The following is a 25,833-nucleotide window of genomic DNA, read 5'->3' as shown; positions in this document are numbered from 1 at the left end:
TGTTAATGACAGTAATTGATTGTACATTTTGTCAAAACTCTCCTTAAGGTTGTGCTTTCACGTAAAGGTCAGTGGTGAACGTTTTGCAAATAATCCGTATCTGATGAGTGAGATTTCAAATGATATGGAAGGAGAGCTTCTCATAACAAAGATGTCAAACTGTATTAGTTAAGGCAGGATGCAAAATTTGGCACTTCTTGACATACAGTTTTGGTATTTGAACCACAGTACACACAGAGCCTTGGGTTAACTTCAATACACCACTCAAGCAAAAAGACCCAAATTAAGCTTGTTGTGCTGTTGTGAAATATTGTGCAGTGCACTATGCTGTGATGAAGTAGCATGAAAGCTGGTAAGATACTCTTCTGTAGCTGGTATGTTTTGCCCAACAGCAGAATTTTAGCATTTCAGATAACTGTTCTGTGTGAGTGTCAAGATACTAACAGGAACATTTTTAATAAAAATAACTCATTCATGGTGTCCTTCAGCAATTTTCACGGACATAATTAAAAAACAGAAAAATGTCTTGGGTTGCACCTTTATTCTGATTTGTTTCTTCCAACTCACCAGTCTAGATAAATTCTATTATGGGAAAACTCTTTCAAAGTTTAACATCCAGTAACTTTAAAATAAAAGTTTTCTCCCATTGACAAATGAACATCTGAACTTTAAGGGCCTTCAGAGAGTTCTCTGAAAGTACAATGTTTTTTAAACACAATTTTTGTGGCTTGATATTAGAAACTGATAGAGTGTGTGCATAATCTAGTAATATGCATGTAGTATGTATACACATTTTAAGTGCACAGATATTTACATGTTGCAAAAGCTGGGCTCTGCAGCTTATTTGAAACTTCTATTGAAAATCTCAGTAATACTCTAACGAGTATTCAGTAATAATCAGTAAATAGCTTAGAACTTAATTTGAAATCAGCTTCATAAGACCCAAAACCTATACTGTAGAAATCTGTTGCTTCCTTACTTCTGAAAGAAACAATGATTCCTGTGAATACTACTGTTAGTATTTTTTAGTTTTCATTTATTTATTATCATTTTGTTACTGAGACTTCATTATAGCCATAAGCCCGCTGAAAGGTTCCTTTTTTGCAAATGGATGCTTTATATCTTAAAGGGAAGCCCCTTCTCTAAAAGAAGGCCACTCTCTCATGGGATTCCTTAGGAAACAGGCAAGCAGTAATCCAAAGGGCAACACTGTTATCTCGAAAACCAGAGCAGCCCCACAAAATTGCCTAGCTGGCTTAACAAAATATTAATTTAGGAAAACTAAACAAGTCATTTTGCCATCATCTACTGCTTCAAATAAAATGGAAAGCAAACTAATGCTCTTCCAAGATTCAGTAGTAGTATTAAAAATTGTTTTTAAGACCTCTGTGTTAAAACTGTATTTAAGACTGACAAAGGTCTGTATCTAAGACCTCTGTCAGTCCTAAAAATTACTTCAACCATTGACATCTTAAAGTTACTCTCTTATCTTATTTAAAGAAACAGAATTTGTGTTAGTTCAGAATGTTGGGTCTGACACTTGAGCGGTATCCAGTTTTTATATAAAGAATGTTTGCAAAGGAAAAGCTCACAGTAAGGAAGAGCTGAAAGCAAAATATAGTTAGTATCCTTTAAGTTACAAAGCTACAAGTATTACCCAAGAAAGAATGCACCACAAACATCAGCATTTATTCATTTTTAACTTTTTAGCAAAAATGACAAAATACCTAAGCTCAGTAGTTTTAACTTGTTAGCTTAGGTTTAAACATTACACATTTAGATGTCAAAATGTACTAAATTGCCAGCATTCATGCAAAACTAGAAAACATCCTTAATTTGTTTAAACCAGAAATGCACTGTCAGTAACATATTAACATTATTCACTACTAAATGCTGAACGCTTGAAATTAAATTTGCCTCAGAAATGTTAACTTCACAGTAAACTATTAATTGGCTCACATGTCAACACCTAAAAAAAAAATAAAAAAGCAAGATTCATGCTAATATGAGTGTACAATTTGTCCCTAGCACTAAAGCAGGGTAAGTGTTCACCTAGAATCATGTTTAATATAAAGCAAAGTGCATACAGAAATTTACAACAAATTTAAGGACAAAAAATGGTCCTATTCATGTGGTCCCAGCAATTAAACGCAAAAAGTCTGACATATGAGCTCCGATGAGCCATTTATAAATACTTTAGATTATGTATAATGAAAGAGTTCATCTGAAATCTTCAAAAAATGTTCCTGTTAATCCGCAAAGGGTGCTCGTTTATAGCTTAAAATTTCTGTTAAATGCGTGCGATGAATTACTTGTTATCCAAGGGTAGCAGCTGCTCCTTACCATTTATTGTTAAAGACTTTAACAGGCCATCTTCTTCAACTTCTACTCTCTCTTGCCCATTCTCAACAATTCTGCAGGACAAAAATCCATGGAAGAGCGTGGGTGTTGGTTTTTGTTTTTTGAAACAGTAGTAAGATAACACATGAATCTCCTGTCCATAAAGTAATCCACCACAAGACAGTGCCTCACTGCAGCAAACTCAACTGGAAAGCTTCATTTTACCCACAACTTTGAAGCAATTAATTCTCCAGTTGTCAAAATCCTTGCAAAATCTTTTAGCTTTTTAACTACGATTCCAAGTCAGATCAGACACACCTCTCCATAATCGTATTTTTTCTTTATGATGCATATCTTAGGCACTTCAGTCAAAGGGACGCCAACTTAATTTAGACTTGTCCCCAGCATAAAAATATCAAACATAATAACATAAAAACAATGAGCCAAACCTTACTGAAAGGAATAGCTACTATAGTCTTGCTTTGTTTTCAATGGAAAGAAATGTTATTAACAACTCACTAACAAATTTAAATTAAAATCACTGTACCTCTTTGTAGTGATTTTTCTGCCGTTAACTATTTTAGTTGAAGTCGATACAGATTTAAAATTACCCATTCCACTCCCACCAAATGACGTGGAAGAGAACGAAGTAAGGCCTCCATGGCCAAGAGAACCGAATGAAGTAAAACCTGTTAAGAAAAAGTGACAGAATGTATTTGACCAAGTTAAAGGAACCACATTAATTCAACAACTGGATAGCAGCTTCCACCTATATTTCTGCTTTTAGATTAATGGACAGACTAACGTTTGGAACTGACTGTCAGGCCATTTATTGATGAACATATTTATTTACCAATATTGAGAAATTAACATTTATAATTTCTAAATACTAAATATTCAAAGTGTTTATATTCAAAAATACCAAATCATAGTGTATTACACCAAATACAACAACCTCTATCCTCACCACTCAAATACAGATTTATTACAAACAATAAAACCAGAGAAATCTATTTTGTAAAATTGAAAATTGTTGAAAATTGATTAGTTTATGTTGTAAGCCCTTTGAAGAGCTAGAGAAGTGGGGAACCTATGGAAATCCAAATATTGCTGATTCCCATGCTTGACAGAGCTGCCAGGTGGTATAATTCAGTAACATTCTGGAGCACCACAGGCTCTTCACCCCTGAAATAGATGTAAAAAACCCCAAATCATTAGGTCCATCTAAAGCAGCTTTTGCTCTCTTTTAGTTGTCTGTTCCTATAATTCTAGCTTGCATACATGGTATCCAAGGCAGACTCACATTTTGCAGGTCTGCAGAGTTTAAACCTTGTGCGTAAACACCTGAGGATTTATTCCTTTGAGAATTGTCCACATTTTAACATCTACGTTGTAATTAAGTTCATCCCACCTGTATCAAAGGAAGAAAAACCGCTCCCAAAGGCAGGAAATCCACTGAAGGCAGAGAAAAAGGAACCACCGCCTCGGCTTCTGTTTCCACGTGACCCTCTTCTGTTACCAAAAAAGTCATCAAAAGGATCTTCTGCAAATAAAATTAAAAAGGGTTTAGAATTAACCAGTGAATTTCTGTATTAACTAAATACAAAGGTTTAAAAACGGACATTCAAATGTTAAGATGTATCTCCAGTATAATCTATTTTTATCTTTGACACGACAGCATAATTGTCATACAAAGATTTCTTAGTGCTACATTATACTCATGTACATAAAAGTATTATTCATAGTTTTCAATAGGTCCTTTACCAAAGTCACCCAGCTATCTTTGTCCCTAAGACAGGACTAGAACTCATCTCCTGGTTTCTAGCCTGGAATCTTTAACCACTGCAACACCCTGGCTCTTTTCCTGAGGTCCTACTCCCAAGGAAATCTGCACTGAACTGCAGCCTTTACGTCTAATTTTCTAATATAAGAAAAGAAAGGGCAACCTGTAGAAAAGTAAGTCATTTGTGTTTCACTGCCACTTTAATCATATCCTTTTATAGGTTTAGGAACTTGGGAACCTGAACAAAAGCTGTAGTAATTAAGAACCTAAATCTGTTATCATATTAGCTTGATTAATAAGGTTTTAACCAGACAAATATTAAGAAACTTGCATGAAGGTATTCGAAATGCTAAATGGAACAGTAAAAAGAACCCCCTTATTGCTAATGTGGTATGTATGTTTCTTTATGGAAAAATGATGTTGCTTTTGTAACAGGTCTTATGGTATGTAATACATAAAAATTTAATGTTATCTGAAAGCAAAGTGATAGTTATTAATCAAACATTTCATCTTCATTACAGTCTTAAAATCAAAGTTTACCATTTTGTCACCTGGATCAACATTTGATCCAGAGATACCTTGTAAATATGTATAAATGAATATATGCAAAAATTATCACAATAAAAGAAAAGCACTTTAACTAATGCGATCACAAGATTTAATTGAAATATGACTGAATCACAGGACTTTATAATCACTCTAGTCTAAGATCCCACAGAACCCAAATTACCATAATCTAGATGTATATATTTATTTGAAAAATGTTGAAAAAAATAATTTGTTCAACATCACCTCGACAAAAGGACTTCAGGCACCCCCAGACTAACCCTTCCAAGCTTCCATATTGCCAATCCCGCCACTTTGTAAAGCATCTGGATTTTTAAAAAGAGGAGGAAGAGGAGGAGGAATAGGAACTCCAAGACATTCTTCTGCTGTTGTACAAGACTGAGTTGAAACCCTAGAGCTGAATTGTAAGTAGAGTTCAACATGTCCTTCAGTTTTAGCTGTTTATGATTTTTTTTAGAATCTATCTGAAGATCAGACCATCTGAGACCTATTTGTAGGGTATTACATTTTAGAACACTTTTACAGGATAAGTATATCTCATCAAATATTTAGAAAGACTTCAAGGCATCAAATACATCTAAATCACATGTTTTAAAAATGCTTCTGAATGGTCCTTAAATGAATTATGTCATTTAAAAACTAACAATGGGGGGGGGAAAGGGTTACTGCAATTGGTGGATCCCGTTAAAAGTGAGAATTCCACACACAGCCCATGTTTTTCTTGCCACAGAATCTCTTTGGACGTATATATGTATATAAAGATTAGAGGATGAATTGAAATATTCACAAAGGTTTTTTTTACTTCAATTACATTATAGCTATATAAACATTCAAATGATGTGAATCTAGTTCTGCCCATCTAAAAGGCAGAAATAACTGAGCAACTTCTAGATTTATATACCCAGGAGCTAAAGTTTTAATGTTCAATGCTTCAAACCAAAGTACATGGATTTGTGTTTGTACTCTTCTATGAAGTTCAACTCCCTTCCCTTTTAACCTAACAAATACTTTAAAGTGGACCTCTTGGCTCCATGTTAGTCATCCCAATCATTATACCCTACTGATTTTCATTTTCATGAAACCTGCCCTCTACATGAAGAAAAGCAGTACATGTTCATTTCACTTTCACATTTGCATGTAACAGTTTCTTAAGATACCCTTCTGTTACCCTTCCCAAGGACCAACAGCTTAACTGAAAAATTAAATAAAGGTAAACATAAAAGATATGAGAATCAGTTGATTTATTAATACCCTAAACTATGATAACTAGTATTAGTAGACCTAGCTTTAATTACTAGCACTAATTCAGTAATTTCCAACATCACCAATGGCCTAAGAATCTTTTAAATAAAACATTACTCCTGTAGCAAGACTCTTCATATGCTAAAGTTCAGCACATTATCTGGTAAAGCCACTAATATAACTGCCTAATTTATTACCACTGACTCATGAGCAAGTTATGAAGGTCACTTGTGTACACATGAACTATATTATATTACTGCTCACTATTATGGATCTATATATAGCCAGTTTTTTTCCAAGTTACCTGGTGTTTAGAGCATTCTTATTTTTTCAGTTCAAGTTTGGTCCTTACCATGAATATGACTTTACAGTGTCTAAAATACTCCTAGAGAATCTTTAAGAGTTTAAATAATTCTGCAAATATAGGATTATATTTAGTTCCACTGCATACAGTTAATTTCACCTGTATTTTGTATCTGCCATAAGAATCCAGAAGCTCCAGTTACCTTGCCCAATTTTTCTAAAATCAAACCTCTCAATAAAGTATGTTGATTTAAAACTGTATATACAGCAAAGTAATTACTCCAAACTGATAATCTCTAGATTTACTAAGAAAACAGCCCCCACTTAAAAATCTTCAAAGCAGAACCAAACAGAACTGAGGTTATTGAGTTATTCACATTGTTTTTATAACATATGTCCTGCCTTTAATTTTTCCATCAACACTTAAAAGGAAACATACATTTGTCTCCAGTTGCACCCGATTACAAGTTTCACTCAACTATATTCAGACATGAAGATGCCTTTCAAGTACTATATGAGTCTTTGTCTCTGACCTTTCATATGAATAAAAATTAACATTGAATAGAACTCAGTAATTTCAGAATGCTAACACAAAATATCACTTACAGCAGCCAACATTTAATAGTCTCATTTTGTATTTCAATTTTATGAAAACATGATATATGAAACTGTTAAAGAGCCCGTTATGTTCTTTGGAGAATTAAAGAACTTTTATTCTTCTGTTTATTTACAAAGAAAAACAAAAGTAGTTTGGGATCTCTTATCACAAGAATAGAACTAAATAACTGTGAGCATCCAAACCAAAAATCCCAATTAATTAAGAAAAGACTATTCTATATCTCCAGTATGTTTGAAGAGCTCCTTTTTCTGCAGGAGATGCCAGATTTGCAAATAGATGCAAATATGCTTGCTGACATCCAAGCTGAATAAGGGTTAAATATATCCAGACTTCAGATTTAGCAGCCATTTTGAATGTCTGAATAGAATACAACTGCTTCCATTTATACCTATAAATTATATTTTCTGACTGCTTGTGATCTAGGATAACAACAAACCTATTTGTTTCATTAATACTGATTAATTTAATCTGTTTTACTAACTTTTCTGAGCAAGTAATTACAAGAGTTCCAGGAAAATGAATTAAGCGGGTTTCTGGAACATTTACACAAGGTGACTAATTTAATATTCAGGATGTCCTTATTTCAGATTTCTTTGAAAAGGCTTAGAAAAAGACTTGTAACTGAGGTTCAAATTGGTATACTTTGTTATCCGTCATTTTAAAATGACTAGTTACAGGACAGATGGTACTATGTTCATAAAACACACTTATGGGGTCTGCTAATTAGATTTAATCAAAGTGACTCTAAAAGTTCTCAAAGCTACTAGAAGTTTGCAGTGCTGTTAAAATTGCATTTATATTAAGCTCTAGCTAACACAGTGGTTTTGACTTTTTTTACACCAAGTAAGAATCCTTCAGAGAAGTGAAGAGACATTTCAGATAGCTTAAAATAGAATTTATTAACATAAAGACTTTTATTTAATAAAATTCCTCCAATTCTGATCCTATACTTATTTCTTCTTCCAGCTCCTCCAAACTTATACTGCTAGGCTCTTCTACCCAATCTTCTGACACTAAACTCACTTCCTCCTCTAAAGACTCTTCTGCTACTCCTTCAGAAAAGTCCTCTTCCTCTACTAGCACTTCGTCCAGCTCAAAGGATCCTTCATATTCTTCAAATGCCTCAACAGAATCTTCATCATACTCTTCATATAGCTCTTCCTCCAGCTCCTCTGCCATTTCTCCTACCGACTCATAACTATACTCTTCCAAGAGCTCCTCTATAGACCTTTCTTCTGATCCTTCATTAGAATCCTCTGGCAGCCAACTGATAAGCAATGAGTAGGTATCTAAGAAAAGTACCAATCGTAATTCAGTAATTTCATAAAATAAATTAGCCATTTAATAATGCAAGTCACCAAGTAAATTCTTAAAATTTACTTCCCATGAATTTAAAGATGAAGGTTGGCAGGATAATACCTTTAGATTCACCACTGAATAAAAATTCCACTTCAACAGAAAATCAAGCTCAGTTTTAAAACTATGTAATCTGAAATGCTTGTTCTTTAAAAATGAAGAATGGCAGTTAAATATTTCTGTCTACTCTCTGAAGATATACGCACCCACATACATCAGTGTTTGTTACAGTGTTATTAATGCAACAGAACAGTAACCTGTTCTATTTCCATACTCAAAACATAATGCCATTTACCTGATTAAATTCAGATTTATCACCCAAAAATAACCTTCACTTTTCGGATATCCTCAGTACTCCCTTTCTAATACCAGGATATCAACCATTGCATAAATGGGACAAGTAGATAAACTTTTTATTAACTTTTATTAAGTTACCAATTAAGTGAAAACTACTGTTTAAACATATTCATTTCCATGTTTATGCATACAGGAAATGAATTGTAGGGGAGCAATTTCTCCAAAAATAGATCCATGCCACTGAAAAGAGGAAAAAGAATTTCATGTATTTGTCATATATTTAGGATTCAAGAAAAAAAAAATCACCTCCCTAGGCAGTCCCAAAATAGAACAAAAATTCAAGTAGCATGTTTCAGCCAAGACCAAAAGTTGTAACCAAAATTAACACAATCTTTTTCAATCTGAGAATTATGTTCACCAAGGTCTCCCAGTAGGTAGAGCTAGAAAAATTAATTTTAATTAGGTAAAATTATTATTTCCTATATATTTCATAATTTAAAAATACAGTTCAGTGTAAATTTTTGAAGAAGTTCCATATGAGCAAATGCAGCTCTGAAGCCATAAGTTGGGTCCCTTATTTAAAATAATGTGAATTAAAGTTCCACACAGCACTGGTTCAGCAACATCTGGATGACTACAGGTCCTCTATTCTTTGTTTTAAAGATTGAGCAAATTATTCAAGTTACCTGGAATGAAAGCAGTTTTTTTTAAGCCCAAAAGCTACAACTTGATTTGAACCCTAAAAGAAATCCAGCAACTAAAAATGTTATACAAGAGCAATATAATATGTTCCCTGAATATCTTGCCTCCAGCAACAACCAACTTGCTGCATTTTATATTATCTGAAATTTTTGAATTTTCTTCAAATTCAGCCCACTGCAATTGTCTCTTCTTCAGTGCAATCTAAAACATGCAGCTAACACAGCAGCCTTAGCTAGTAAAAGACATTCTTAACTATCAAAGCCAAATGAACTCTCAGTCAGTCTTAGGTTGAGAGCTATTTCAAAATCACAGAGACAGAGACTTCATAGGGAATGAACCCCTTAAAGAACAGATCAGACAAATCTAACCAACCCTGTTGATCTCTATCCACAGAACTTAATCTTGTTGGTTTTAACCTATATCCGTTACTAGACTTCTTTAGAAGTTCTACAGCCTCTCTGGGATTATTAGGTGGAAATGAGATGTACAGTTATAAGTTACCAGTATTTTAGGGTCCCTTTAGCCCAAACCTCTGAGGACCTACTCTAGAGATAAAAGGCTACAAGGTAGAAATTCTCTTATATAACCAAGTAAGCATGTTCTGTCTGAAAGGGCAAAAGTCACAAAGCTATCCTGACTAGGCAATCCAGAAAGAATCCACAGTTGATCATACCTACAAGTGAAAAAGGCTCTGAAAAAGAAATCTGCAATTGTACTGTCTAGCCCCAGTGTACATCATCCACCAAAGCAAACAAGATTTTTCTATACTAACCCCAAATCGGAAAAGAGTTACATTTTCTGAAGAGAACTTTCTCCACTTCATTTAAGCGTTCCCTTTTCCTGAAGTCTACATAGCCCAGCTCAGATCTAGTGAATTTTATTAGCCAGGAAAGGAAAAAATCCACAAACAGCAAGTATCCTCCTACCAGCCTTTCTATATCTCCAGATAACACAGACTGAGAAATCCACAGACCATGATCAACTGATGTTCTGGCTACATTTGTCTCCAACAAAATGATGGCAACTCAATCAGAAAAAAAGTAAGTGACTTTACCTGTGAACTGCAAGACTTAACTGTCACAATGTCTTGCTCTGATTAAGAAAATGTGGGAGTTATTGGAAAATATTTTTTCCCTTTAGTGTTCATGTCTGTGACCTGCTAAAACCAAATCTATTCAAACCAGCCTTTTTGGTTTAGGAAAAATACTTTCTGCATCTTGATTAAAAGCAACTGTACAATTTGACAACTTGTGACATTTCTGGTTCTTTTCTATTGTGGTCGCTCTTTATCGTAGAATGTCAAAAGAAATTTAAAGCATAATCTTACCACGAAAGGATGCCAACTAGACAGAAAATAGACAAATAACTATGTTAATCAATGCATGTAAGCATATCACAATATTTAAAGGAGAATATCAAATGTGATGTGGTATTCATATCAAATCAAGTCAAAAAGTTAAACTCATTCCAAATTTGTCCACATTGGAAAGCATTAGAGTTGCATCTAAAATCTCAAAATATATCTATACAACTATACAAAATGGCAGCTATTAAGCCAGTGTTTCTCAATGCTGACAACTTTAAGATGCGTGGACTTCAATTCCCAGAATTCCCCAGCCAGCATGCTGGCTGGGGAATTCTGGGAGTTGAAGTCCACACATTTTAAAGTTACTGAGGTTGAGAAACATTGTATTAAGCAGTGGAACAGCGTGCCTCCTGACATCATGGGTGCTCAATCACTGGAAGTTTTCAAGAAAAATTGGACAACCATTTATTCAGGATGGTCTGAGGATTCCTGTACCAGCCTGGGCATTGGGACTAGAAGACCTCCAAGGTCCCTTCCAATGCTATGATTCTATGAACTAATCAATTCCAAGGACATCATCAAAAGAAAAGTAATTCTGAAATACTTGTAAAGGATTATACAGATATAGACTGCAGCCTATATCCAAACCTACAGTACTCCAAAGCATCCAATTAAAGAAATCAAATCAGATTTTGAACATATTGAGGGTATTCTTTTGTCAAGATACATGAAAAATCAGAGGATTAGAAGCAACAGTTATGAGGATTCCTACAAGTAAGAAAAAAGTGAAAATTTCAGTATTTTACACATTCAGCCTCTCCAAAATTTAAAAGTTAAGCGCTCACCAAAGAAATCAAAAGAGAATGGGTCTCTTCCACCAAAGAACTCCCTGAAGACATCCTCTGGATTCCGGAATGTAAAACCATATTCAAATGGACTGTCAAAATGGCTTCCACCTATAAAAAGAGTATTCAATGTTCCATTTTTCAGTATATTAAAATATTCATTATATAATTTAGCAAGAACATAATTTCAAATGACTAATTAGTATTGTATTTCATGGATTTTTGTCCTTTTATCAAGCTCAGGGCAGCATCTGTGATTCTCTTATTTTTCCTTCTCAAAATCCTTGCTAGATTAAAGATAACAGAAAGATGATGGGAGCCTCAGGAACAAGTAAAAATATTGATTAGATTTAATCTTAGTTTGAGTACACTACTGAAATCCATAGGATCTGAGTCACTATTATCTGAATCTCCACTTATTTCTTTAAGACAGGATCCAGCTTTAGATTTCCAATGTCCCACTCTAACCAGTACACACACCTATTAAAATGCGTTTATAGCATTGTTTCAAACATTCACTTTTTAAAATTAATTTCTATTGAAGAATTTTTTACAGAGTAAAAACAATACAAATTTTAAAAAGAAAATAGAGATAAATGGTAAGTAAATAAGAAATAAATAAAAGAAAAAATAGAAAAGAAAAAGAAAAACATAAAGCAGCAGCTTCTGATCTTCTTTACAGCAGTTATAAATGTATTTCTACATTATCCTCTCACTCGAAAATTATCTCGTGGCTCCCTTCTTTCCATATTCTACCCTTTCTAATCATCAAACCTATAAATTGTTCCACAAACATTTACATTAAAAAAAAAATAGGAACAGTGGTATTAAATCCTTACATACCTCCTCCTCCATTTAACCCTTCTTTTCCATATTTGTCATAGATATCTCTCTTTTTAGCTGCAAAGAACAGGAAGTAGTTAAAATACAAATATACAAATCCAAGACAAATTATCTTGATGATCTCACATTTGCTATTTGCTCTGTTCTAGTGGATTCCCCTTCACCTCCAAGCACAACAGCAAAGTTCCCTGACTTTTAAAAGACCAAGTTGAGGACAGAGAGGAATTTTTTTTTATATTGCATTTTAATTGATTTTATCTTTTCTGTAAACCACCCAGAGTCACTTTTTAATGAGATGGGTGGTGACAAATTTGATAGATAGATAGATAGATAGATAGATAGATAGATAGATAGATAGATAGAGGACAAGTCAGCCTCTTCTTTGAGTACTTCTTTTAAATTCACCTCTGGTATTTGCCACAAATCTGAAGACTATGAAAAAGTTTCAGGGAATACATTCTATTTTCATTCATCATAGTGAAATCATCAAGATATAACCCTTAAGTAGGACCAAATATGAAACAAAACTTACAACATCCTTCTCTGAATGAATAATTTGACTTTTAAGTTATGCAGCAAAATATTCCTATTTCTTCTTAAATTTAGTTACAAGTTAGCAAAATGTGTAATGTGACAGGTTGAGGAAGGCTTTCCTAAATCTTGCAACCGCTTTAATATTTCTTCAGAACCTCTATATTAATCATATGACAGGGACTCCTAAACTTTTTGCCATCACACCTCCCTTCAGCCTACAGGTGGTCCTCAGTTAATGACCACTTGTATAGCAACCATTCAAACTTACAATGGTGATGAATGAGTGATACCGGTCCTCGAAATTCTGGCCATTGCAGCACCCCCGTGGTCACATGATCGTGAATTGCAACCTTTCCTGCTATCTTCCCACAAGCAAAGCCAATGGGGAAGCTAGCAGGAAGTCAGGTCATGGACATGTGAGGTACTAGCTTAATGACCTGCGGTGATTTGCTTAATGACAGTAACCAGGGTCTGCTGGAACTGCCATCACTAAGCAGCATGGCCACATGACATCATACTTTATGACCACATCACTTAGTGATGGAAATTCCAGTCCCAAGTTCCATCATTAAGCAAGGACTATCTGTAATCTTATTGTACACATCTCCTCCAAAAATCCAAACACCAAAATGAACACAAATGAACAGTGAAAACAATACAATGAAACTTTGAGAAAAAAATGGAAACCATTGATGGACTATTTGCAAAATGCAGGTGGGGTGAAGCTTACATGGGGATTTGAAGATTAGATTATAAATGTAATGGGATATGTTTTGACAAAGAATTATTCCTACTTAATGCATTAAAAACTAGCACTTATGATACTCTTATTATTCCTAAGACCAGAGATAGATTGGAAGTTATCTATTTTTCATATCTTTTTTCTTTTTCTTTTACCTTATCTCACCTTTTATTTTCCTTTTCTTTATAATTTGTATTTTCAATTTTCTTTTTCATTTCTAACTTTTAACTTTAAAATTCCAATAAAATACTATTTAAAAAAAAAGAAACTTTGAGAAAAGTGGTTTTATTATAACAATGTACAATTTAAAGGTTCTTCACACTTTTCCTGGACTGTATCTGCACCTCCTCAAGGGAGATTATAGACTGGGAAACCCTAACATACGATAAAGGACAGAGTATTTGCTAGAAATCTGAACTGACATATTGGTTGGAGGGGAGGGTAAAATCAGACTGAGCTGCATAACATCTTGCCCTGATTTATATAATTACATTAAATATAGATTGAAATTGATTTTTCAATCATATAAATTATTGTTCCCTTAAACATTCCACCTACTCCCCACTCTTACCAACACCTTCCTTTCTTTCCCTCTCCACAGCTGCTGTGAACAAGTATCCAGTGCATTATATTTCCATTTTTCCATGGAAAGTCCAGAGGAGAACATTTCTACCCAGTCCATTCTTGCAGAATTTATTCCTTGACATTCTGAGGCCAAATATACATTCAACATTTTTAGGCATTTTCTAACCACCACAGGTCCTGACGTGGAAGTCTTCCACATTATTACTCACCATCTGACAGCACTTCATAAGCCTCAGCAACTTGCTTGAATTGTCTCTCAGCTTCCTCTTTATTATCTGGATTTTTGTCAGGGTGCCATTTTAGTGCCAGTTTGCGGTATCTGAAATCCAAGCCAAACATACTTTATTCAAGAACAACACTGCATATGAAATGAACAAAAAAACAAGCTAGCCTGATGAACTAAGTTTTTTTTTTAACATTTTAAACCTCAATAGACATACTGATTACCAATGTTAAGTTCTTAATGCATGATAAATGTGATAATTTGCCCCTAATGGATTGCTCAAGCTTGAGAGATTTATCTTGCCCCATTGTAGTGTTTTGCAAGCTCCCAAAGAACTACTCTAAGAAGGATAAACCATCTGGATGGGCTGCACTGCAAGACATAAAAGAACACAATAGGAAAGGGAATTGGAAAAAAACACAGTAGAGGCAATTCATAGGGGTTCTAAATTGTATACATAAACAGAATATGCGAAAAACTACAAAACTCTAATTATTAAATTATTTAGTTTTAAAAAATCTCATCTATAGTCTGCAACTCTAGATAGGGTACAAAGTGCCATACTGCAAGGGTTATAATCTGAACTGTTTACCGCCTCCTATTCTGATAATTTTATCAATCTATAACTGAATCATGGGAAGGAGTGATTAGGAAATTAGCACAGATAGTTCCTGGGTTAAGAACTCCTGGTTTAAGGACCCATATTTAAGAATGGAGCCTATTGTAGCAAAATTTGAATTGAATACACAATGTTTCGAGTTAAATACACAATGTTTCAAGTTAATTACACAATACTACTTATACAGTATTATACAATAATACTGTTCTGGCTTACATACAGGTTTGACTTAAGGAGAGACCTTGGGAATGGAACTCGTTCTTAAACTGAGGACTACCTGTATTATCCACCAATTTCTCAATTTAGATGTCACAGCCAACTTATCAGTAAGCCTGTCCCAATTCTAAGGAAAATTTTTGTAAGATCAGTTTTTAATTCTTGATGTAAGTTTCTGACATAAGAAATTTACTCTGCAGCCATATTTTCTTGAATGTTTTAAATAACTTCTGCTTTAAACAATCTTTCTCAGCTAATAATAATTTCAACTGCAAGATTTAATTCTGGGTAAACATACTAACAAATAATCACCCAAGTGGTAGTAAAGGAAGCATAAGCAAACTTTTTATAGGCTGAGGGCTGCAATCAGTTTTGTATGGTTCAAGGCCTTCCTCCTAAAGTGGCTAATGCCAGAGCTTTAAAAATGAGGACTTACGCTTTTTTAATGTCATCTGGTGAGGCATGTTTATGCACTCCTAGAACTTCATAATAATCCACCATGTTTTAAAGTGTTCTGATAAGAGTTCCTGTAAAAGCAAGACTTCATTTCAATATACAGACACCAATTTCTCTTAAAAGGCAAGATGCACACCCTGAAAACTATAGATCATTAAATGACTGCCACAAAAATTATTGTAGGAAAAGAATCTTGTTAGTCTAGGGTGGCAAAAAAAGAAAAACCATATTTTTGAATAACAAAAGGGTTTGTTTTTTTTGATAAAGTTTGCTAGCCAGAAAAAGTAGTACCAGAGTCTTAATTTTTGCCACAAAAATGAGAAGGCTAAATCAGACAACCATTTTGCAATATATCTGAAATATCTTTTACTCCACCAAAGATACAAAGATTGCTTTTCATATCAGACAGGGAGCATTTTTAGAGAAAAACAGAACTATTCCATCATATTCTTCTGAAAGAAATGTTATTACAATTGGGGGGTGATGGTTATGGGGCCTCTTCTACTGCAGCTTCCAACTATATTTCCATGTTAAGTTTCATCCAAAATATGACAGTGAAGCATTGGAATCCTGATTTCTTTTCTCATCCTAGGTAAACCTTTCACTCTTTTTATAATACTGTCAAAAGGCTTCCATCAATGATAAAGAGTTTGTAGAATGCTCAGTTTTTAAACATAGAATATGCAAAAAAAAAACCCCAAAAACAGAATGCCAAAGCTAGGAAAAACAGAAGAAAAGTCACAAAAACAATTCAATATTTTATTAGGCTGATAAGCCATTATTAGTAAAATATTCCTTCTATTATGCAGAACCAGATCTTCCTTTGAATACAATAATCTCTTCTTTTTGCATTACTGTGGAATACTATTAATAATTTCTAATCTTCCTTAAGTATACCAAATGCAAATTCAAATAATCTCTGATTAATGTCCCCAACCATATAACCTCACAAAATGAAAACTGAAAACAGAATTCATATGCCATTTTACCCTCTACTGATAAGTATATTCTTAGTAACAAATGTTTTTATAAGGCAGTTTTAGCAAGCAGAGTTACAAATACAGATGCTTGCAAGCTTATATAATCATTGAACACATTTTAATATGTGATACAAACACCCCACCTGTAAAGCTAGGTCTAGTCTACATGCTTTACTATAAGTGATACCAGAATTGTCAGTTTAGGTAAAATAGCTGCACTGCAACAATAGTTAAGCTTCATAAATATGTTATGAAAATAGTTATAAAATCATACATATAAGAAATGCATTCTCAGAAATATATACTAAAGACGCAAAACAGAAACTGAGCTCCAGTTTATCAATACCGATCTTTTGAACAGTATGTAAGCCTTATGAATAGCCAAAACATCCACAACATCTTAACTATCAATTTCACAGTTTGAACAAATTGCTAAAATGCTCTGGCATTTAATGAGTGTTTAAAAAAAAAAAAAGCATTATCAAAAGTTCATGGAAATTCACAACATGTCTGTGTGACTATATTTCTATCAAGAAAAATTTCCTTAACTGCTTTATTAGAATTCAGGATTGTTAGAGCTTTCAGTAAGATCAAGACCATGTTTAGACAGTGAAGACAGAACAGTAAACAATGAAATGTATTGTCCTTTTGAGTCTCAGTTGTTACCTAGTTCTTGTGGGAAATCATTAGATATTAAAGTCTTATGGCACTTTAACAAATTAAGAGTAATACCATGAACACCTAAACTAATGAAAACTACAGAGTGAAGAGGAGGATGCTGGTACACAGCAGCACTGACCATAAAGGTTACATTCTGAAGGCAAAATTTAAAAGAATAACAGGATTTTAAAATTCCATCCAACAGTTTCACCCAACTATTCTTAAAACAAACCATATTGGAGAAAATTTGCTGCTGGATTACAATTGAGCTTTATCGCTCAGGAAGTACATGAACATATTATGTGTGTGCCTCTGGACTCAAAAGAGTCTGTTTGCAAAAGGAATTTGAATACGGAAAGTTTAGAAAGATTTTGCTGATTCTTCTTTTTCCCTGTGACTCACTACACACCCCATCTCTGGAATAGATCCCTGTACCTTTCAGAGCAAATTTTCCCACATTCTCTATTCTGGCCAGAAAATCTAAGCGCGAAGGAAGAATTTATTATTGTTACAAACAGTTTTACAGCCTAACAACTGCTATATATTAAGAAAAGGGATGAGGAGTAAAAGATAAATAAACAAACTGGCTTAAACAGAAGTAATTCTGGGAAAGGCACCATCAAACAAATTCAGTAAGGTTCATCTCCACCAGACAGCTAAAGAAAACTAGGTGTGCACACTGAATATATGGCTTGACAGCAACTCTTCCTTTTTCTTTTTTGGGGTGCCTCTGATTCAGTTTTTGACTCCTGGCAACTGCCTGGACTGGTCCCTGCAGCTTTCCTGGCAAGGTTTTTCAGAAGTGGCTCGCTGCTGCCTCTTCCTAGGGCTCTGCCACATTCTTAAAGCTTATAATGACATCATTACCAAGTGATGTGGCCAACTGGAACTGGGTTTGGGGTATACAGAAAGGCCACCAAACACTTAGAAACTATGGATGCTCTTGTAATATCCCTTATTATTGGGGGGCAGTGTCTTCTCTCATTTATACAACGTTTCTGAGTCAAGGATCAGCTGGAGAGTCCCTAATGTTGCTTTCCTGTTGGAAAACAAAACATCTTCCCTCAGGCTTTCTAGCAAGTCCAGAAGGTAAAGACTTATTTCAATTGCATAAAGATTAGGATAGAAAAACAGCAGGAATGCCGCCCCCCAGTTGCTCCCAACATTCAACAAGCTTCTATAGAAGTGAGAAAAGATGTTGAAACTTTTCTTCATATACTCCCAAAAGGAGTGTAAGACTGGTTCATAAAAAAGAAAAAAACAAACTATGGGAATTGATAGTGTGATTTTCATAATGCATCTACTCACAATCCAAATCTTTATGAATTGATTAGTGATCTATATAAAATACAGATCTCCAAGTCAAGCTTGAGAGCTGGTTACTTTAGGAACATGGCAAGTAATTTTCTTGTCAACAATATAAAATTAATTTGCCACTGCTTTCCTCCAGCGTATTTTTTCAATATCCAAATCTAGCTTACAGGCCTAGTATTTTTATTGTCTTAAGCTGGCATGAATGTTGGAATGATCAGAAAAGTTGGGTATAAATTCAGTAATAAACAGGTCCAACCCAGCTAAACTTTTTGAGCTTGGCCAAGGTTAACTAGGTGATGCCATAGAATTTATATCAAGCAATATATTATGCAACCATTTAAACATTGTAAATATTGATGTGCTTCAACAGTATTTATCTTGTAAAGGCTCAATGCATATATAAACATTCTTCTGATATTACAGAATTACAGCTTGGAAGCTAGATCAGTTTTGAAGACAGCATCAAGCAGTATTTTTTCTAATTACACTCCCTTTGCATATGTAGTTCGAATGAAATCAGCTGTTCAAAAATATCTTTCAATAATAATTAAAAATTAGGAGACACTGCTAATTAAGATACTGTATCAAATATGTCCCTGGTATTATGTCAGAATTTGGCAATTTGGTGGCCTCCAGATGGTCCAGATTTAAATCTGGTCAGTGATGGCAAGGGATCTGGGGGAGCAAAAACCTAGGTACTTTGTTTCTTCCAAAATTAAAAAAATATTAATTTTATTCCCTCCCATTTTGTGTGTTTTTACAGTTTTTTATGTGTAATTTTTAAATGTATTTTATGTTTTTATGTATTTTTATGTATTAATTTTTTAATTCTTATATACTGCCCAGAGTCACCTAGTGTGAGATGGGCGGATATATATATAATATATATATATAAAAATAAATATAAAAATAAATATAAATATATAAATAAATAAAATGTGTGTGTGTGTGTGTGTGTGTGTGTGTATGTATGTATGTATGTATATATATATATATATATATATATTCCATTGTCAGAAAGAAGAGGAAGACTCAAGTCTAAAGAGTATATGGCAAACAAAAGGGGAGGAACAAGGAATTAGAAGAAACAGCTATTAAAAAAGGCAAAGTGATGGGAAGGATGGGCTATGGGGCAGTATACTAAACAAAGTACCAATCTATGAACATCTGGAAGGAAGTTATACTAAAAAATGCTAGCCGCTGAAGGGAAAGGAGCAACACAGCAATGCTGATCAAGTAGAATTTAAATAACAATTTGAGCAAAGTCAGACATGATTCACTGTTTCAAAAATTATACAGCCAAAAGCAAAGGAGATGTGAATCTAAGATTGCTTCAGAGCATATAGAAATTAACAAAGCATGAGCAAGTGATGATGGCTTACCCCAGCTGCTTCAGAAGAATGAAGAGAATGAGCAAGACAGAAAGTTATTGAATTATCAGTATTTATCAGTGAAATATTTGACTCTAGTTTGTCTGCCAAGATCCTTCAGAGGACCTCAAAGAGAAAATAGCAATATGAGCAATAACTGCATTTATCACAACCTTTGGAGTAGAAATACATGAATTAGTTTAAAAGTGGTTCAATCTGTTGTCTCCACCACAAATTACATGAGACTATTATCCTACTATAATAATCCAGATTCATTCCATATGTCAGAAGCACAGAACAAGAATTAGAAATATATAATAGGCCAACAACTCCAATATATTGTTTCAACTACAGATCAGTGATGCTACAATATTAAGCATTTCTACTTTTTTTCTACCACAAACATTTGGTATTGAAGCAAAAGGTTAAAAATCCTTCCAAAATAATTATACAGGCTGCCTCTAGCCTTAAAATGGTCAAGTGACTTTGCAGAACTGACTCCTGGTCCTGCAAATTCTATTTTCCATGAAATATTAGTTTAACAGCTATTCTGTAGAATTTTAAAATAACTCAAAATCACGAACTACCAGCACAGTTCTCTAATGTTACATCTTTGGCTGAGAAAGGAGTATTGTATTGACTATGTCTCCTTTACCCTTTTAAAAATCCAATCTGGAAGAGGTTAGAATTTTCTCTAGATTAGCATGGGAGAAGATGCTACATACGCCTACTAGGAATGGTAATTATGTCTTCCTCAACTGACAGACCTAAGCTTTTTTGGTTATCGGGAAGAAACTTCAGAATCTAGAATTTCGGACTAATTCTCATTCTACCATGAATGCCTTCGCTATAAAAGGAGATCATTATTAGTATCAATTACAAAGAGTGCATAAAGTCTCTCAACCATGAAGACATAGACATTCATAAAAATTGAAAACAACCAAATTTTTTATTTAAACAAGCACATCAGCACAAGACAGTGTTGTGCAAAGGCCTGCCTGGCCACAGATGCCACCTACTCCTCGAGCAGGAGTTGGGAATTCAGGAGGGTCCACAAATTGTGCATTGGTTCTGAGTGGGGAGGGGGACTGCAAACCCCTCCAGAACCAGTGGTGGAAAATCTCTAATTCCAGGTTCAAGTAGGCCAAAACTCCATAGCTACCAGGCCTCACTAGGACTGAATTGAAGCACATTCTTCTCCACGCAGGCCCCCATAGCATCCAGACACTGGGAAGAGCTTCACAGGATTACCTGAGTAGCCCAAAGCAAAGATATACAACTGAGTATCATCAGCATACTGATGATACTTCATTCAATGCAGACCAATGACCTCATCTAGCAGCCTCATGTAAATATTAAACAAAGGGAGTGTTATGTATTATTTAGAACAATTACTGTCAGGAATAGTGATGCATCTAAGGTGTTTTTTTAACACACAAGATGACTGTTTTTACTACTTATACTTTTTTCTTCCAGATTTTTTACTAAAAAATAGTAGTGTTAAATGAAATACATTAATCAATATTATCTAACCATTTTAAATAAACACCTAGCATTAAAACTCTTTAAATTCCTACCTCCAAAATGTTTCCTGCTTACTGCAAAAAATTTTTTGTGGTCAGCTATTCTTTCAACTTTTATCACTGAAATTTTAAGACACATACAATGCAATATTACTTTTAATAATCATGTGTACAATGTGTAAGAAATCTAACAAAATTAGCAGTTTCTCGCTTCAATTACTACTTTGAAAAGAACTATCATTGATAGTTCAATTTATAAGAGACAAAGTGTTATACAATTGTTTTGGGCTGTAAGCCTTCTTGTAACAATAGAAATTCTTACAGCAAAAAATAAAAACAAACGTGGGGGAGAGTTAAAAGGATAGAAAGCTCCCTTCCCCCACTTCATTGGGCAATGCAAGGAACAGAAACACTGCTATCAGCAATAAATTCCACACACCATCACAAGGTTACAACAAGCTAAAACACGAAGCGTTGTTGTGCTACTGAGATTAGCAACTTGTGGCATACAAATGAACTCTGAGCCACTAAAAACTTTCCACTAACATTACCCCAAGGTGAGGTGATTAATTTAAAGAAAAAAGTTGAAATAAAAGGTCCCTCTTACCCTAAGCGCTAATATATTATTTTATTTACTTGTGTCGACAACAATCTTTCCTTTGAGATAGACCCTGCTGGCTCCAGTCCCCTCATCCCCCCAACCCATTTACAGAGGATCATCCTGCGGCTCTAGGGCAGTGTTTCCCAACCTTGACACCTTTAAGACGTGTGGATCAACTCCCAGAATTCCCCAGCCATCAACTGTTCTGCCACTTATTAGTAACTGGTTGTTATATAAACTATTTATTTCCAATTAATTCACCATTGCTTACTATACGGGCATTTATTTTTATTATTCTTTATGGCCATCATCTGACAATCATCCTAACCCTCCTGATCAGTGTTTTTCAAAGTAGGCACCTTTCAGACGGGTGTACTACTATTATTGTTGTTGTTGTTATTATTACTACTTTTGTATGGTGCCATCCCTCCCAACGTGAGAATTTCTGGGAGCTGAAGTCCACCCATCTTAAAGGTGCCAAGGTTGGGAAACACTGCTCTAGGGGTCTCTCCCACCTGCAGCAGGCCCCTTCAGCGGGGCGAGCAAGGGCTCCGCCCCTGCTTCTGCCCAGGCTCAGCCCCTTGGGAGAGAAGCGACTCAGCAGAGAAAGGACGAAAAGGACCGCGAGCCACGGGAGCGTCCAGGGTGAAAAGCCGGCCTTCCCCAACTCTCCCCACCGACGGCAGCCTGGGAACTGGGACTTCGTCAATCCACCCGCCCTATATTGCCGACCACCACTCCCCTCCCCGGCGCACGACGCGCTTTGGCCAATCAGGAGAGAGCACGAGCCCCAGAAAAAGGGGCGGGGGGAGCGCGAGACCCGCTGCTGAGAGACCCCAATTCCCCAGCGCCGCCGCCGCCCCCCCACCGCGCGCGCGCGCGCCTTGTTGACGGCGACCCGTAACGGCTGTTCCCGCCCTGGCCGTCTCCGCGCTCACCCGCTCGGTCCTCGTCTCCCCTTCCCGGGCAGCGACAGCAGCGCTCCGGTCTCCTCTTTTCTCGCTGCCCGCTCGGGTTCCCGCTTTGGGAGTGGGAGTACGATCAGCAGCAGCAGCAACAGCAGCTCTACCGCTTCTGGCAGGGCCGCAAACAGGAAGCGCGTCACGCGCAGAGAGCGGAAGAACCCCCGTCCTTTTTTGCCCTGTGTCTATAGAGCGAGAAAAAAGGAAGAGGGGTATATATAGGCTGCGGACTTCCGGGACCAGCTGTCCCCGCCCCTTTCCGGGGAAACCCAGGGCCCTTCCTCCCGTAAAGAGAGCGCCCGAGGCGACCGTTACGGGACTGACGGCGCCTTTCTGAAGCTCAAAGCGGAGCACGTTGGAGCCCAACTGAGGCGGGCGTCCTTGGGCCGGGGAGATGTGGGCAACGGGGATGCTTGACCCTCGGCTGAGCCCTGTTAGGAGCGAGGAGGGCCGTTCCTGCGTGCCCCCCTCGCGAGGAGCCCCAACCCGCAGCGAAGAGAGCAGGCCGCCCCCTCGGCCTTCCCCGAAGGCTCCAGCGCCGCCGAAAAGAAGGGCTTAGGCGCACCAAAGGAGGCCCGCGCTACAAAGACGTCCGCTGCTCTGGGCCGAAACTTGCTTACCGGCGGATCGCCAGTCACAGCTGTGACGAAACCTGGGATTTCTTCCCGGCTTTGGAAAAGCGGCTCTCACTTCCTCCTCGAGGGAGATGGGGGAAAACAGCAACAAAGGAGGGAAGGAAGGAAGGAAGGAAAGCAAGAGTCGCTTTGTATCCGGAAATTCCCGCTTGGAATCATAGGGCGGGTCACTCTGCGCGAGTCATCTCTATGTGACTTACTTCCGGGAGAGGGGAGGGACCCGCCGAAGGAGGAGCCTCTTCACGGCCTCAAGGTTCCGGAAGTTTCTAGAATAAGTCGTCTCTCCCCTCCCCTTTTCCACCTCATCTTCCCCAGGAGAGACAGGTTATAGGACTGCGCACGCCCCCTGGTGGCTGCCCCGAGAGTAGCACCTCACGCGAAGGGAAAGGGAGGGAAGAGATGAACCCTGGGGAGCGGGAGGATAGTAATAGTAATACAGTATATATAAATAACATTTCTTTCTTTTTTAAAGAAAGATTTTTTATTTCTCTGTGTGAGCGTGCCTTTGAGTCAGTCTGGACTCCTAGCGACTGCCTGGACAAGCCCCTGCAGTGTTCTTGGCAAGATTTCAGAAGTTCATTGTACGAGGTACAATGACAATAGTTTACAACAGTGTTTCTCAACCTTGGGAATTTTAAGATGTGTGGACTCCAACTCCCAGAATTCCCCAGCCAGCATGGCTGGCTGGGGAATTCTGGGAGTTGAAGTCCACACATCTTAAAATTCCCAAGGTTGAGAAACACTGGTTTACAACACCACCACCACCAAGTGGCTTGACACTCACTGCCTGCTTCCTGGGGCTGAGAGGGAGGGACTGGCCCCAGGTCACTCTAATAATACACCAGCAGCTTCCTAAAGATGTCCCTCAGTCTAGTTCACTACAGTTTTCTCCCAAAGAGAATATAAAAAGGGTTTGTTACTGCTGCTTCTCAAAAGTCTTTTGACTTACAGGGCAGGGGTCTGCTGGTTGTTTCCTGTTCAGTTCCTGGCTCAGTCTGACCTGCTTACCTTCTTCCAAGCCCAGATAAGGTTGCCCAGGTGCCACTGTCTAAAAAAGCAGGTAATTGAATATTGTTTATGTGCCATCAAGTTTGTGTCAACTCCTAGCAACCACAGAGATAGATTTTCACTATGGCAATCTGTCCCCAACCTGGTCCTTCAGGTCTTCCAACAGCGCATTCATTGCCACTGTAACTGAGTCTATCCACCTTCCTGATGGTCATCTTCTTCTCCTTTCTCCCATCTTCCCCAGCATTATGGGCTTCTCAAGGGAGCTGGGTCTTTGCATTGATTTGTGTCATCAAGTCAGTGTCACCCCTTTGCAACCACTTAGGTAAAACTTCTCCATGACAATCTGTCCCCAACTTTGTCTTTCAGGTCTTCCGACAGCACACCTATTGCCACTGTAACTGAGTCCATCTACCTTGTTGCTGGTTGTCCCCTTTTTCTCTTTCCTTCCACCTTTCCCAGCATTAGAGCCTTCTGCAGAAACCTAGGTCTGAATTGAATGTAAGGAGGGCATTTAAACCTAGGGAGCAAAATCATGTTTCTGGTCCTAATTGTTAGAGCTGATAAATTGGCAGGGAGAGCCATTTTCTTCTCAGTCACAAAAGGATGGGAATGAAATACTTCTCAGGAGTGGAAAAAAGAGAGCTTCTCTAGCTGAAGAGACAGGCAGGGGGGGAAAGGACATCATCTGTTTACATATTGCTCACTGGGTTGTTTCCACAAGACTTCCCCAGGGTTGATTTGCCCAAAGGATACTCAACAGATTTCCTAGATCCCTGCACTCTGAACCAGCTGAGGGCACAGCCTGGCTTTAAATTATTTATTGTACTTTTAATGTTTATTGAAAGTGGGCCTTAATGGATAAGAGAAAGAGGAGGCCACTGGAAAGACATCAGCAAAGAGAAATCAAAATTCAAAACATGTCCCTGGAGACCATCCTCTACCCTGCCTTTATAAACATTTGCCAAAAAGTCCAGTGTGGCAGTATCTCTAGTTATAACACATTCTCACATCTAGTTATAGCCTTCAGCAAGCACTAGAACTCCCTCTAATCATAGACAATTTAACAGACTCTTTATGAAACAATAAACCCTACAATTATTTATTGGGGGTGTCAGATTATGCTGTTAGTTTAATATACAGGGAGCCACCAAACAGAGAATTGGGGTGTCCAATATATCAACATCAGTAGAAAACTATTG

At 36.7% G+C, this 25,833-nt stretch overlaps 1 protein-coding gene across 4 annotated transcripts in view; it reads right to left on the bottom strand.

Annotated features, from left to right (window-relative positions):
* DNAJB6 (DnaJ heat shock protein family (Hsp40) member B6) overlaps positions 1-23,756 on the bottom strand; it is a 55,315-nt gene extending 31,559 nt beyond the window's left edge. For 2 of the 4 annotated variants that reach the window (XM_088150106.1, XM_088150104.1), the window contains exons 1-9: positions 23,609-23,756; positions 22,965-23,173; positions 15,559-15,649; positions 14,274-14,383; positions 12,204-12,260; positions 11,361-11,471; positions 3,752-3,883; positions 2,888-3,029; positions 2,344-2,414 (exon numbers count right to left, since the gene is read on the bottom strand). In XM_088150106.1, coding sequence (XP_088006232.1) covers positions 2,344-2,414; positions 2,888-3,029; positions 3,752-3,883; positions 11,361-11,471; positions 12,204-12,260; positions 14,274-14,383; positions 15,559-15,623 — 688 coding nt within the window. In that variant the 5' untranslated portion in view covers positions 15,624-15,649; positions 22,965-23,173; positions 23,609-23,756. Of the gene's footprint in view, positions 1-2,343; positions 2,415-2,887; positions 3,030-3,751; positions 3,884-11,360; positions 11,472-12,203; positions 12,261-14,273; positions 14,384-15,558; positions 15,650-22,541; positions 22,693-22,964; positions 23,174-23,608 lie in introns of those variants that run through there. The other 2 variants (XM_007422318.4, XM_088150105.1) reach the window with 2 other exon arrangements.
* Between the last annotated feature and the right edge of the window lie 2,077 nt (positions 23,757-25,833).

The sequence above is a fragment of the Python bivittatus genome, unplaced genomic scaffold, assembly GCF_059951505.1.
Source record: "Python bivittatus isolate LINGU-HERP-01145 unplaced genomic scaffold, Pbiv_v1 ctg000610_np1212, whole genome shotgun sequence".
In the NCBI taxonomy this organism is placed as follows: Eukaryota; Metazoa; Chordata; class Lepidosauria; order Squamata; family Pythonidae; genus Python; species Python bivittatus.
Note: the sequence above shows the minus strand (reverse complement) of the source record. Positions and strands in the feature narration are given on the sequence as shown.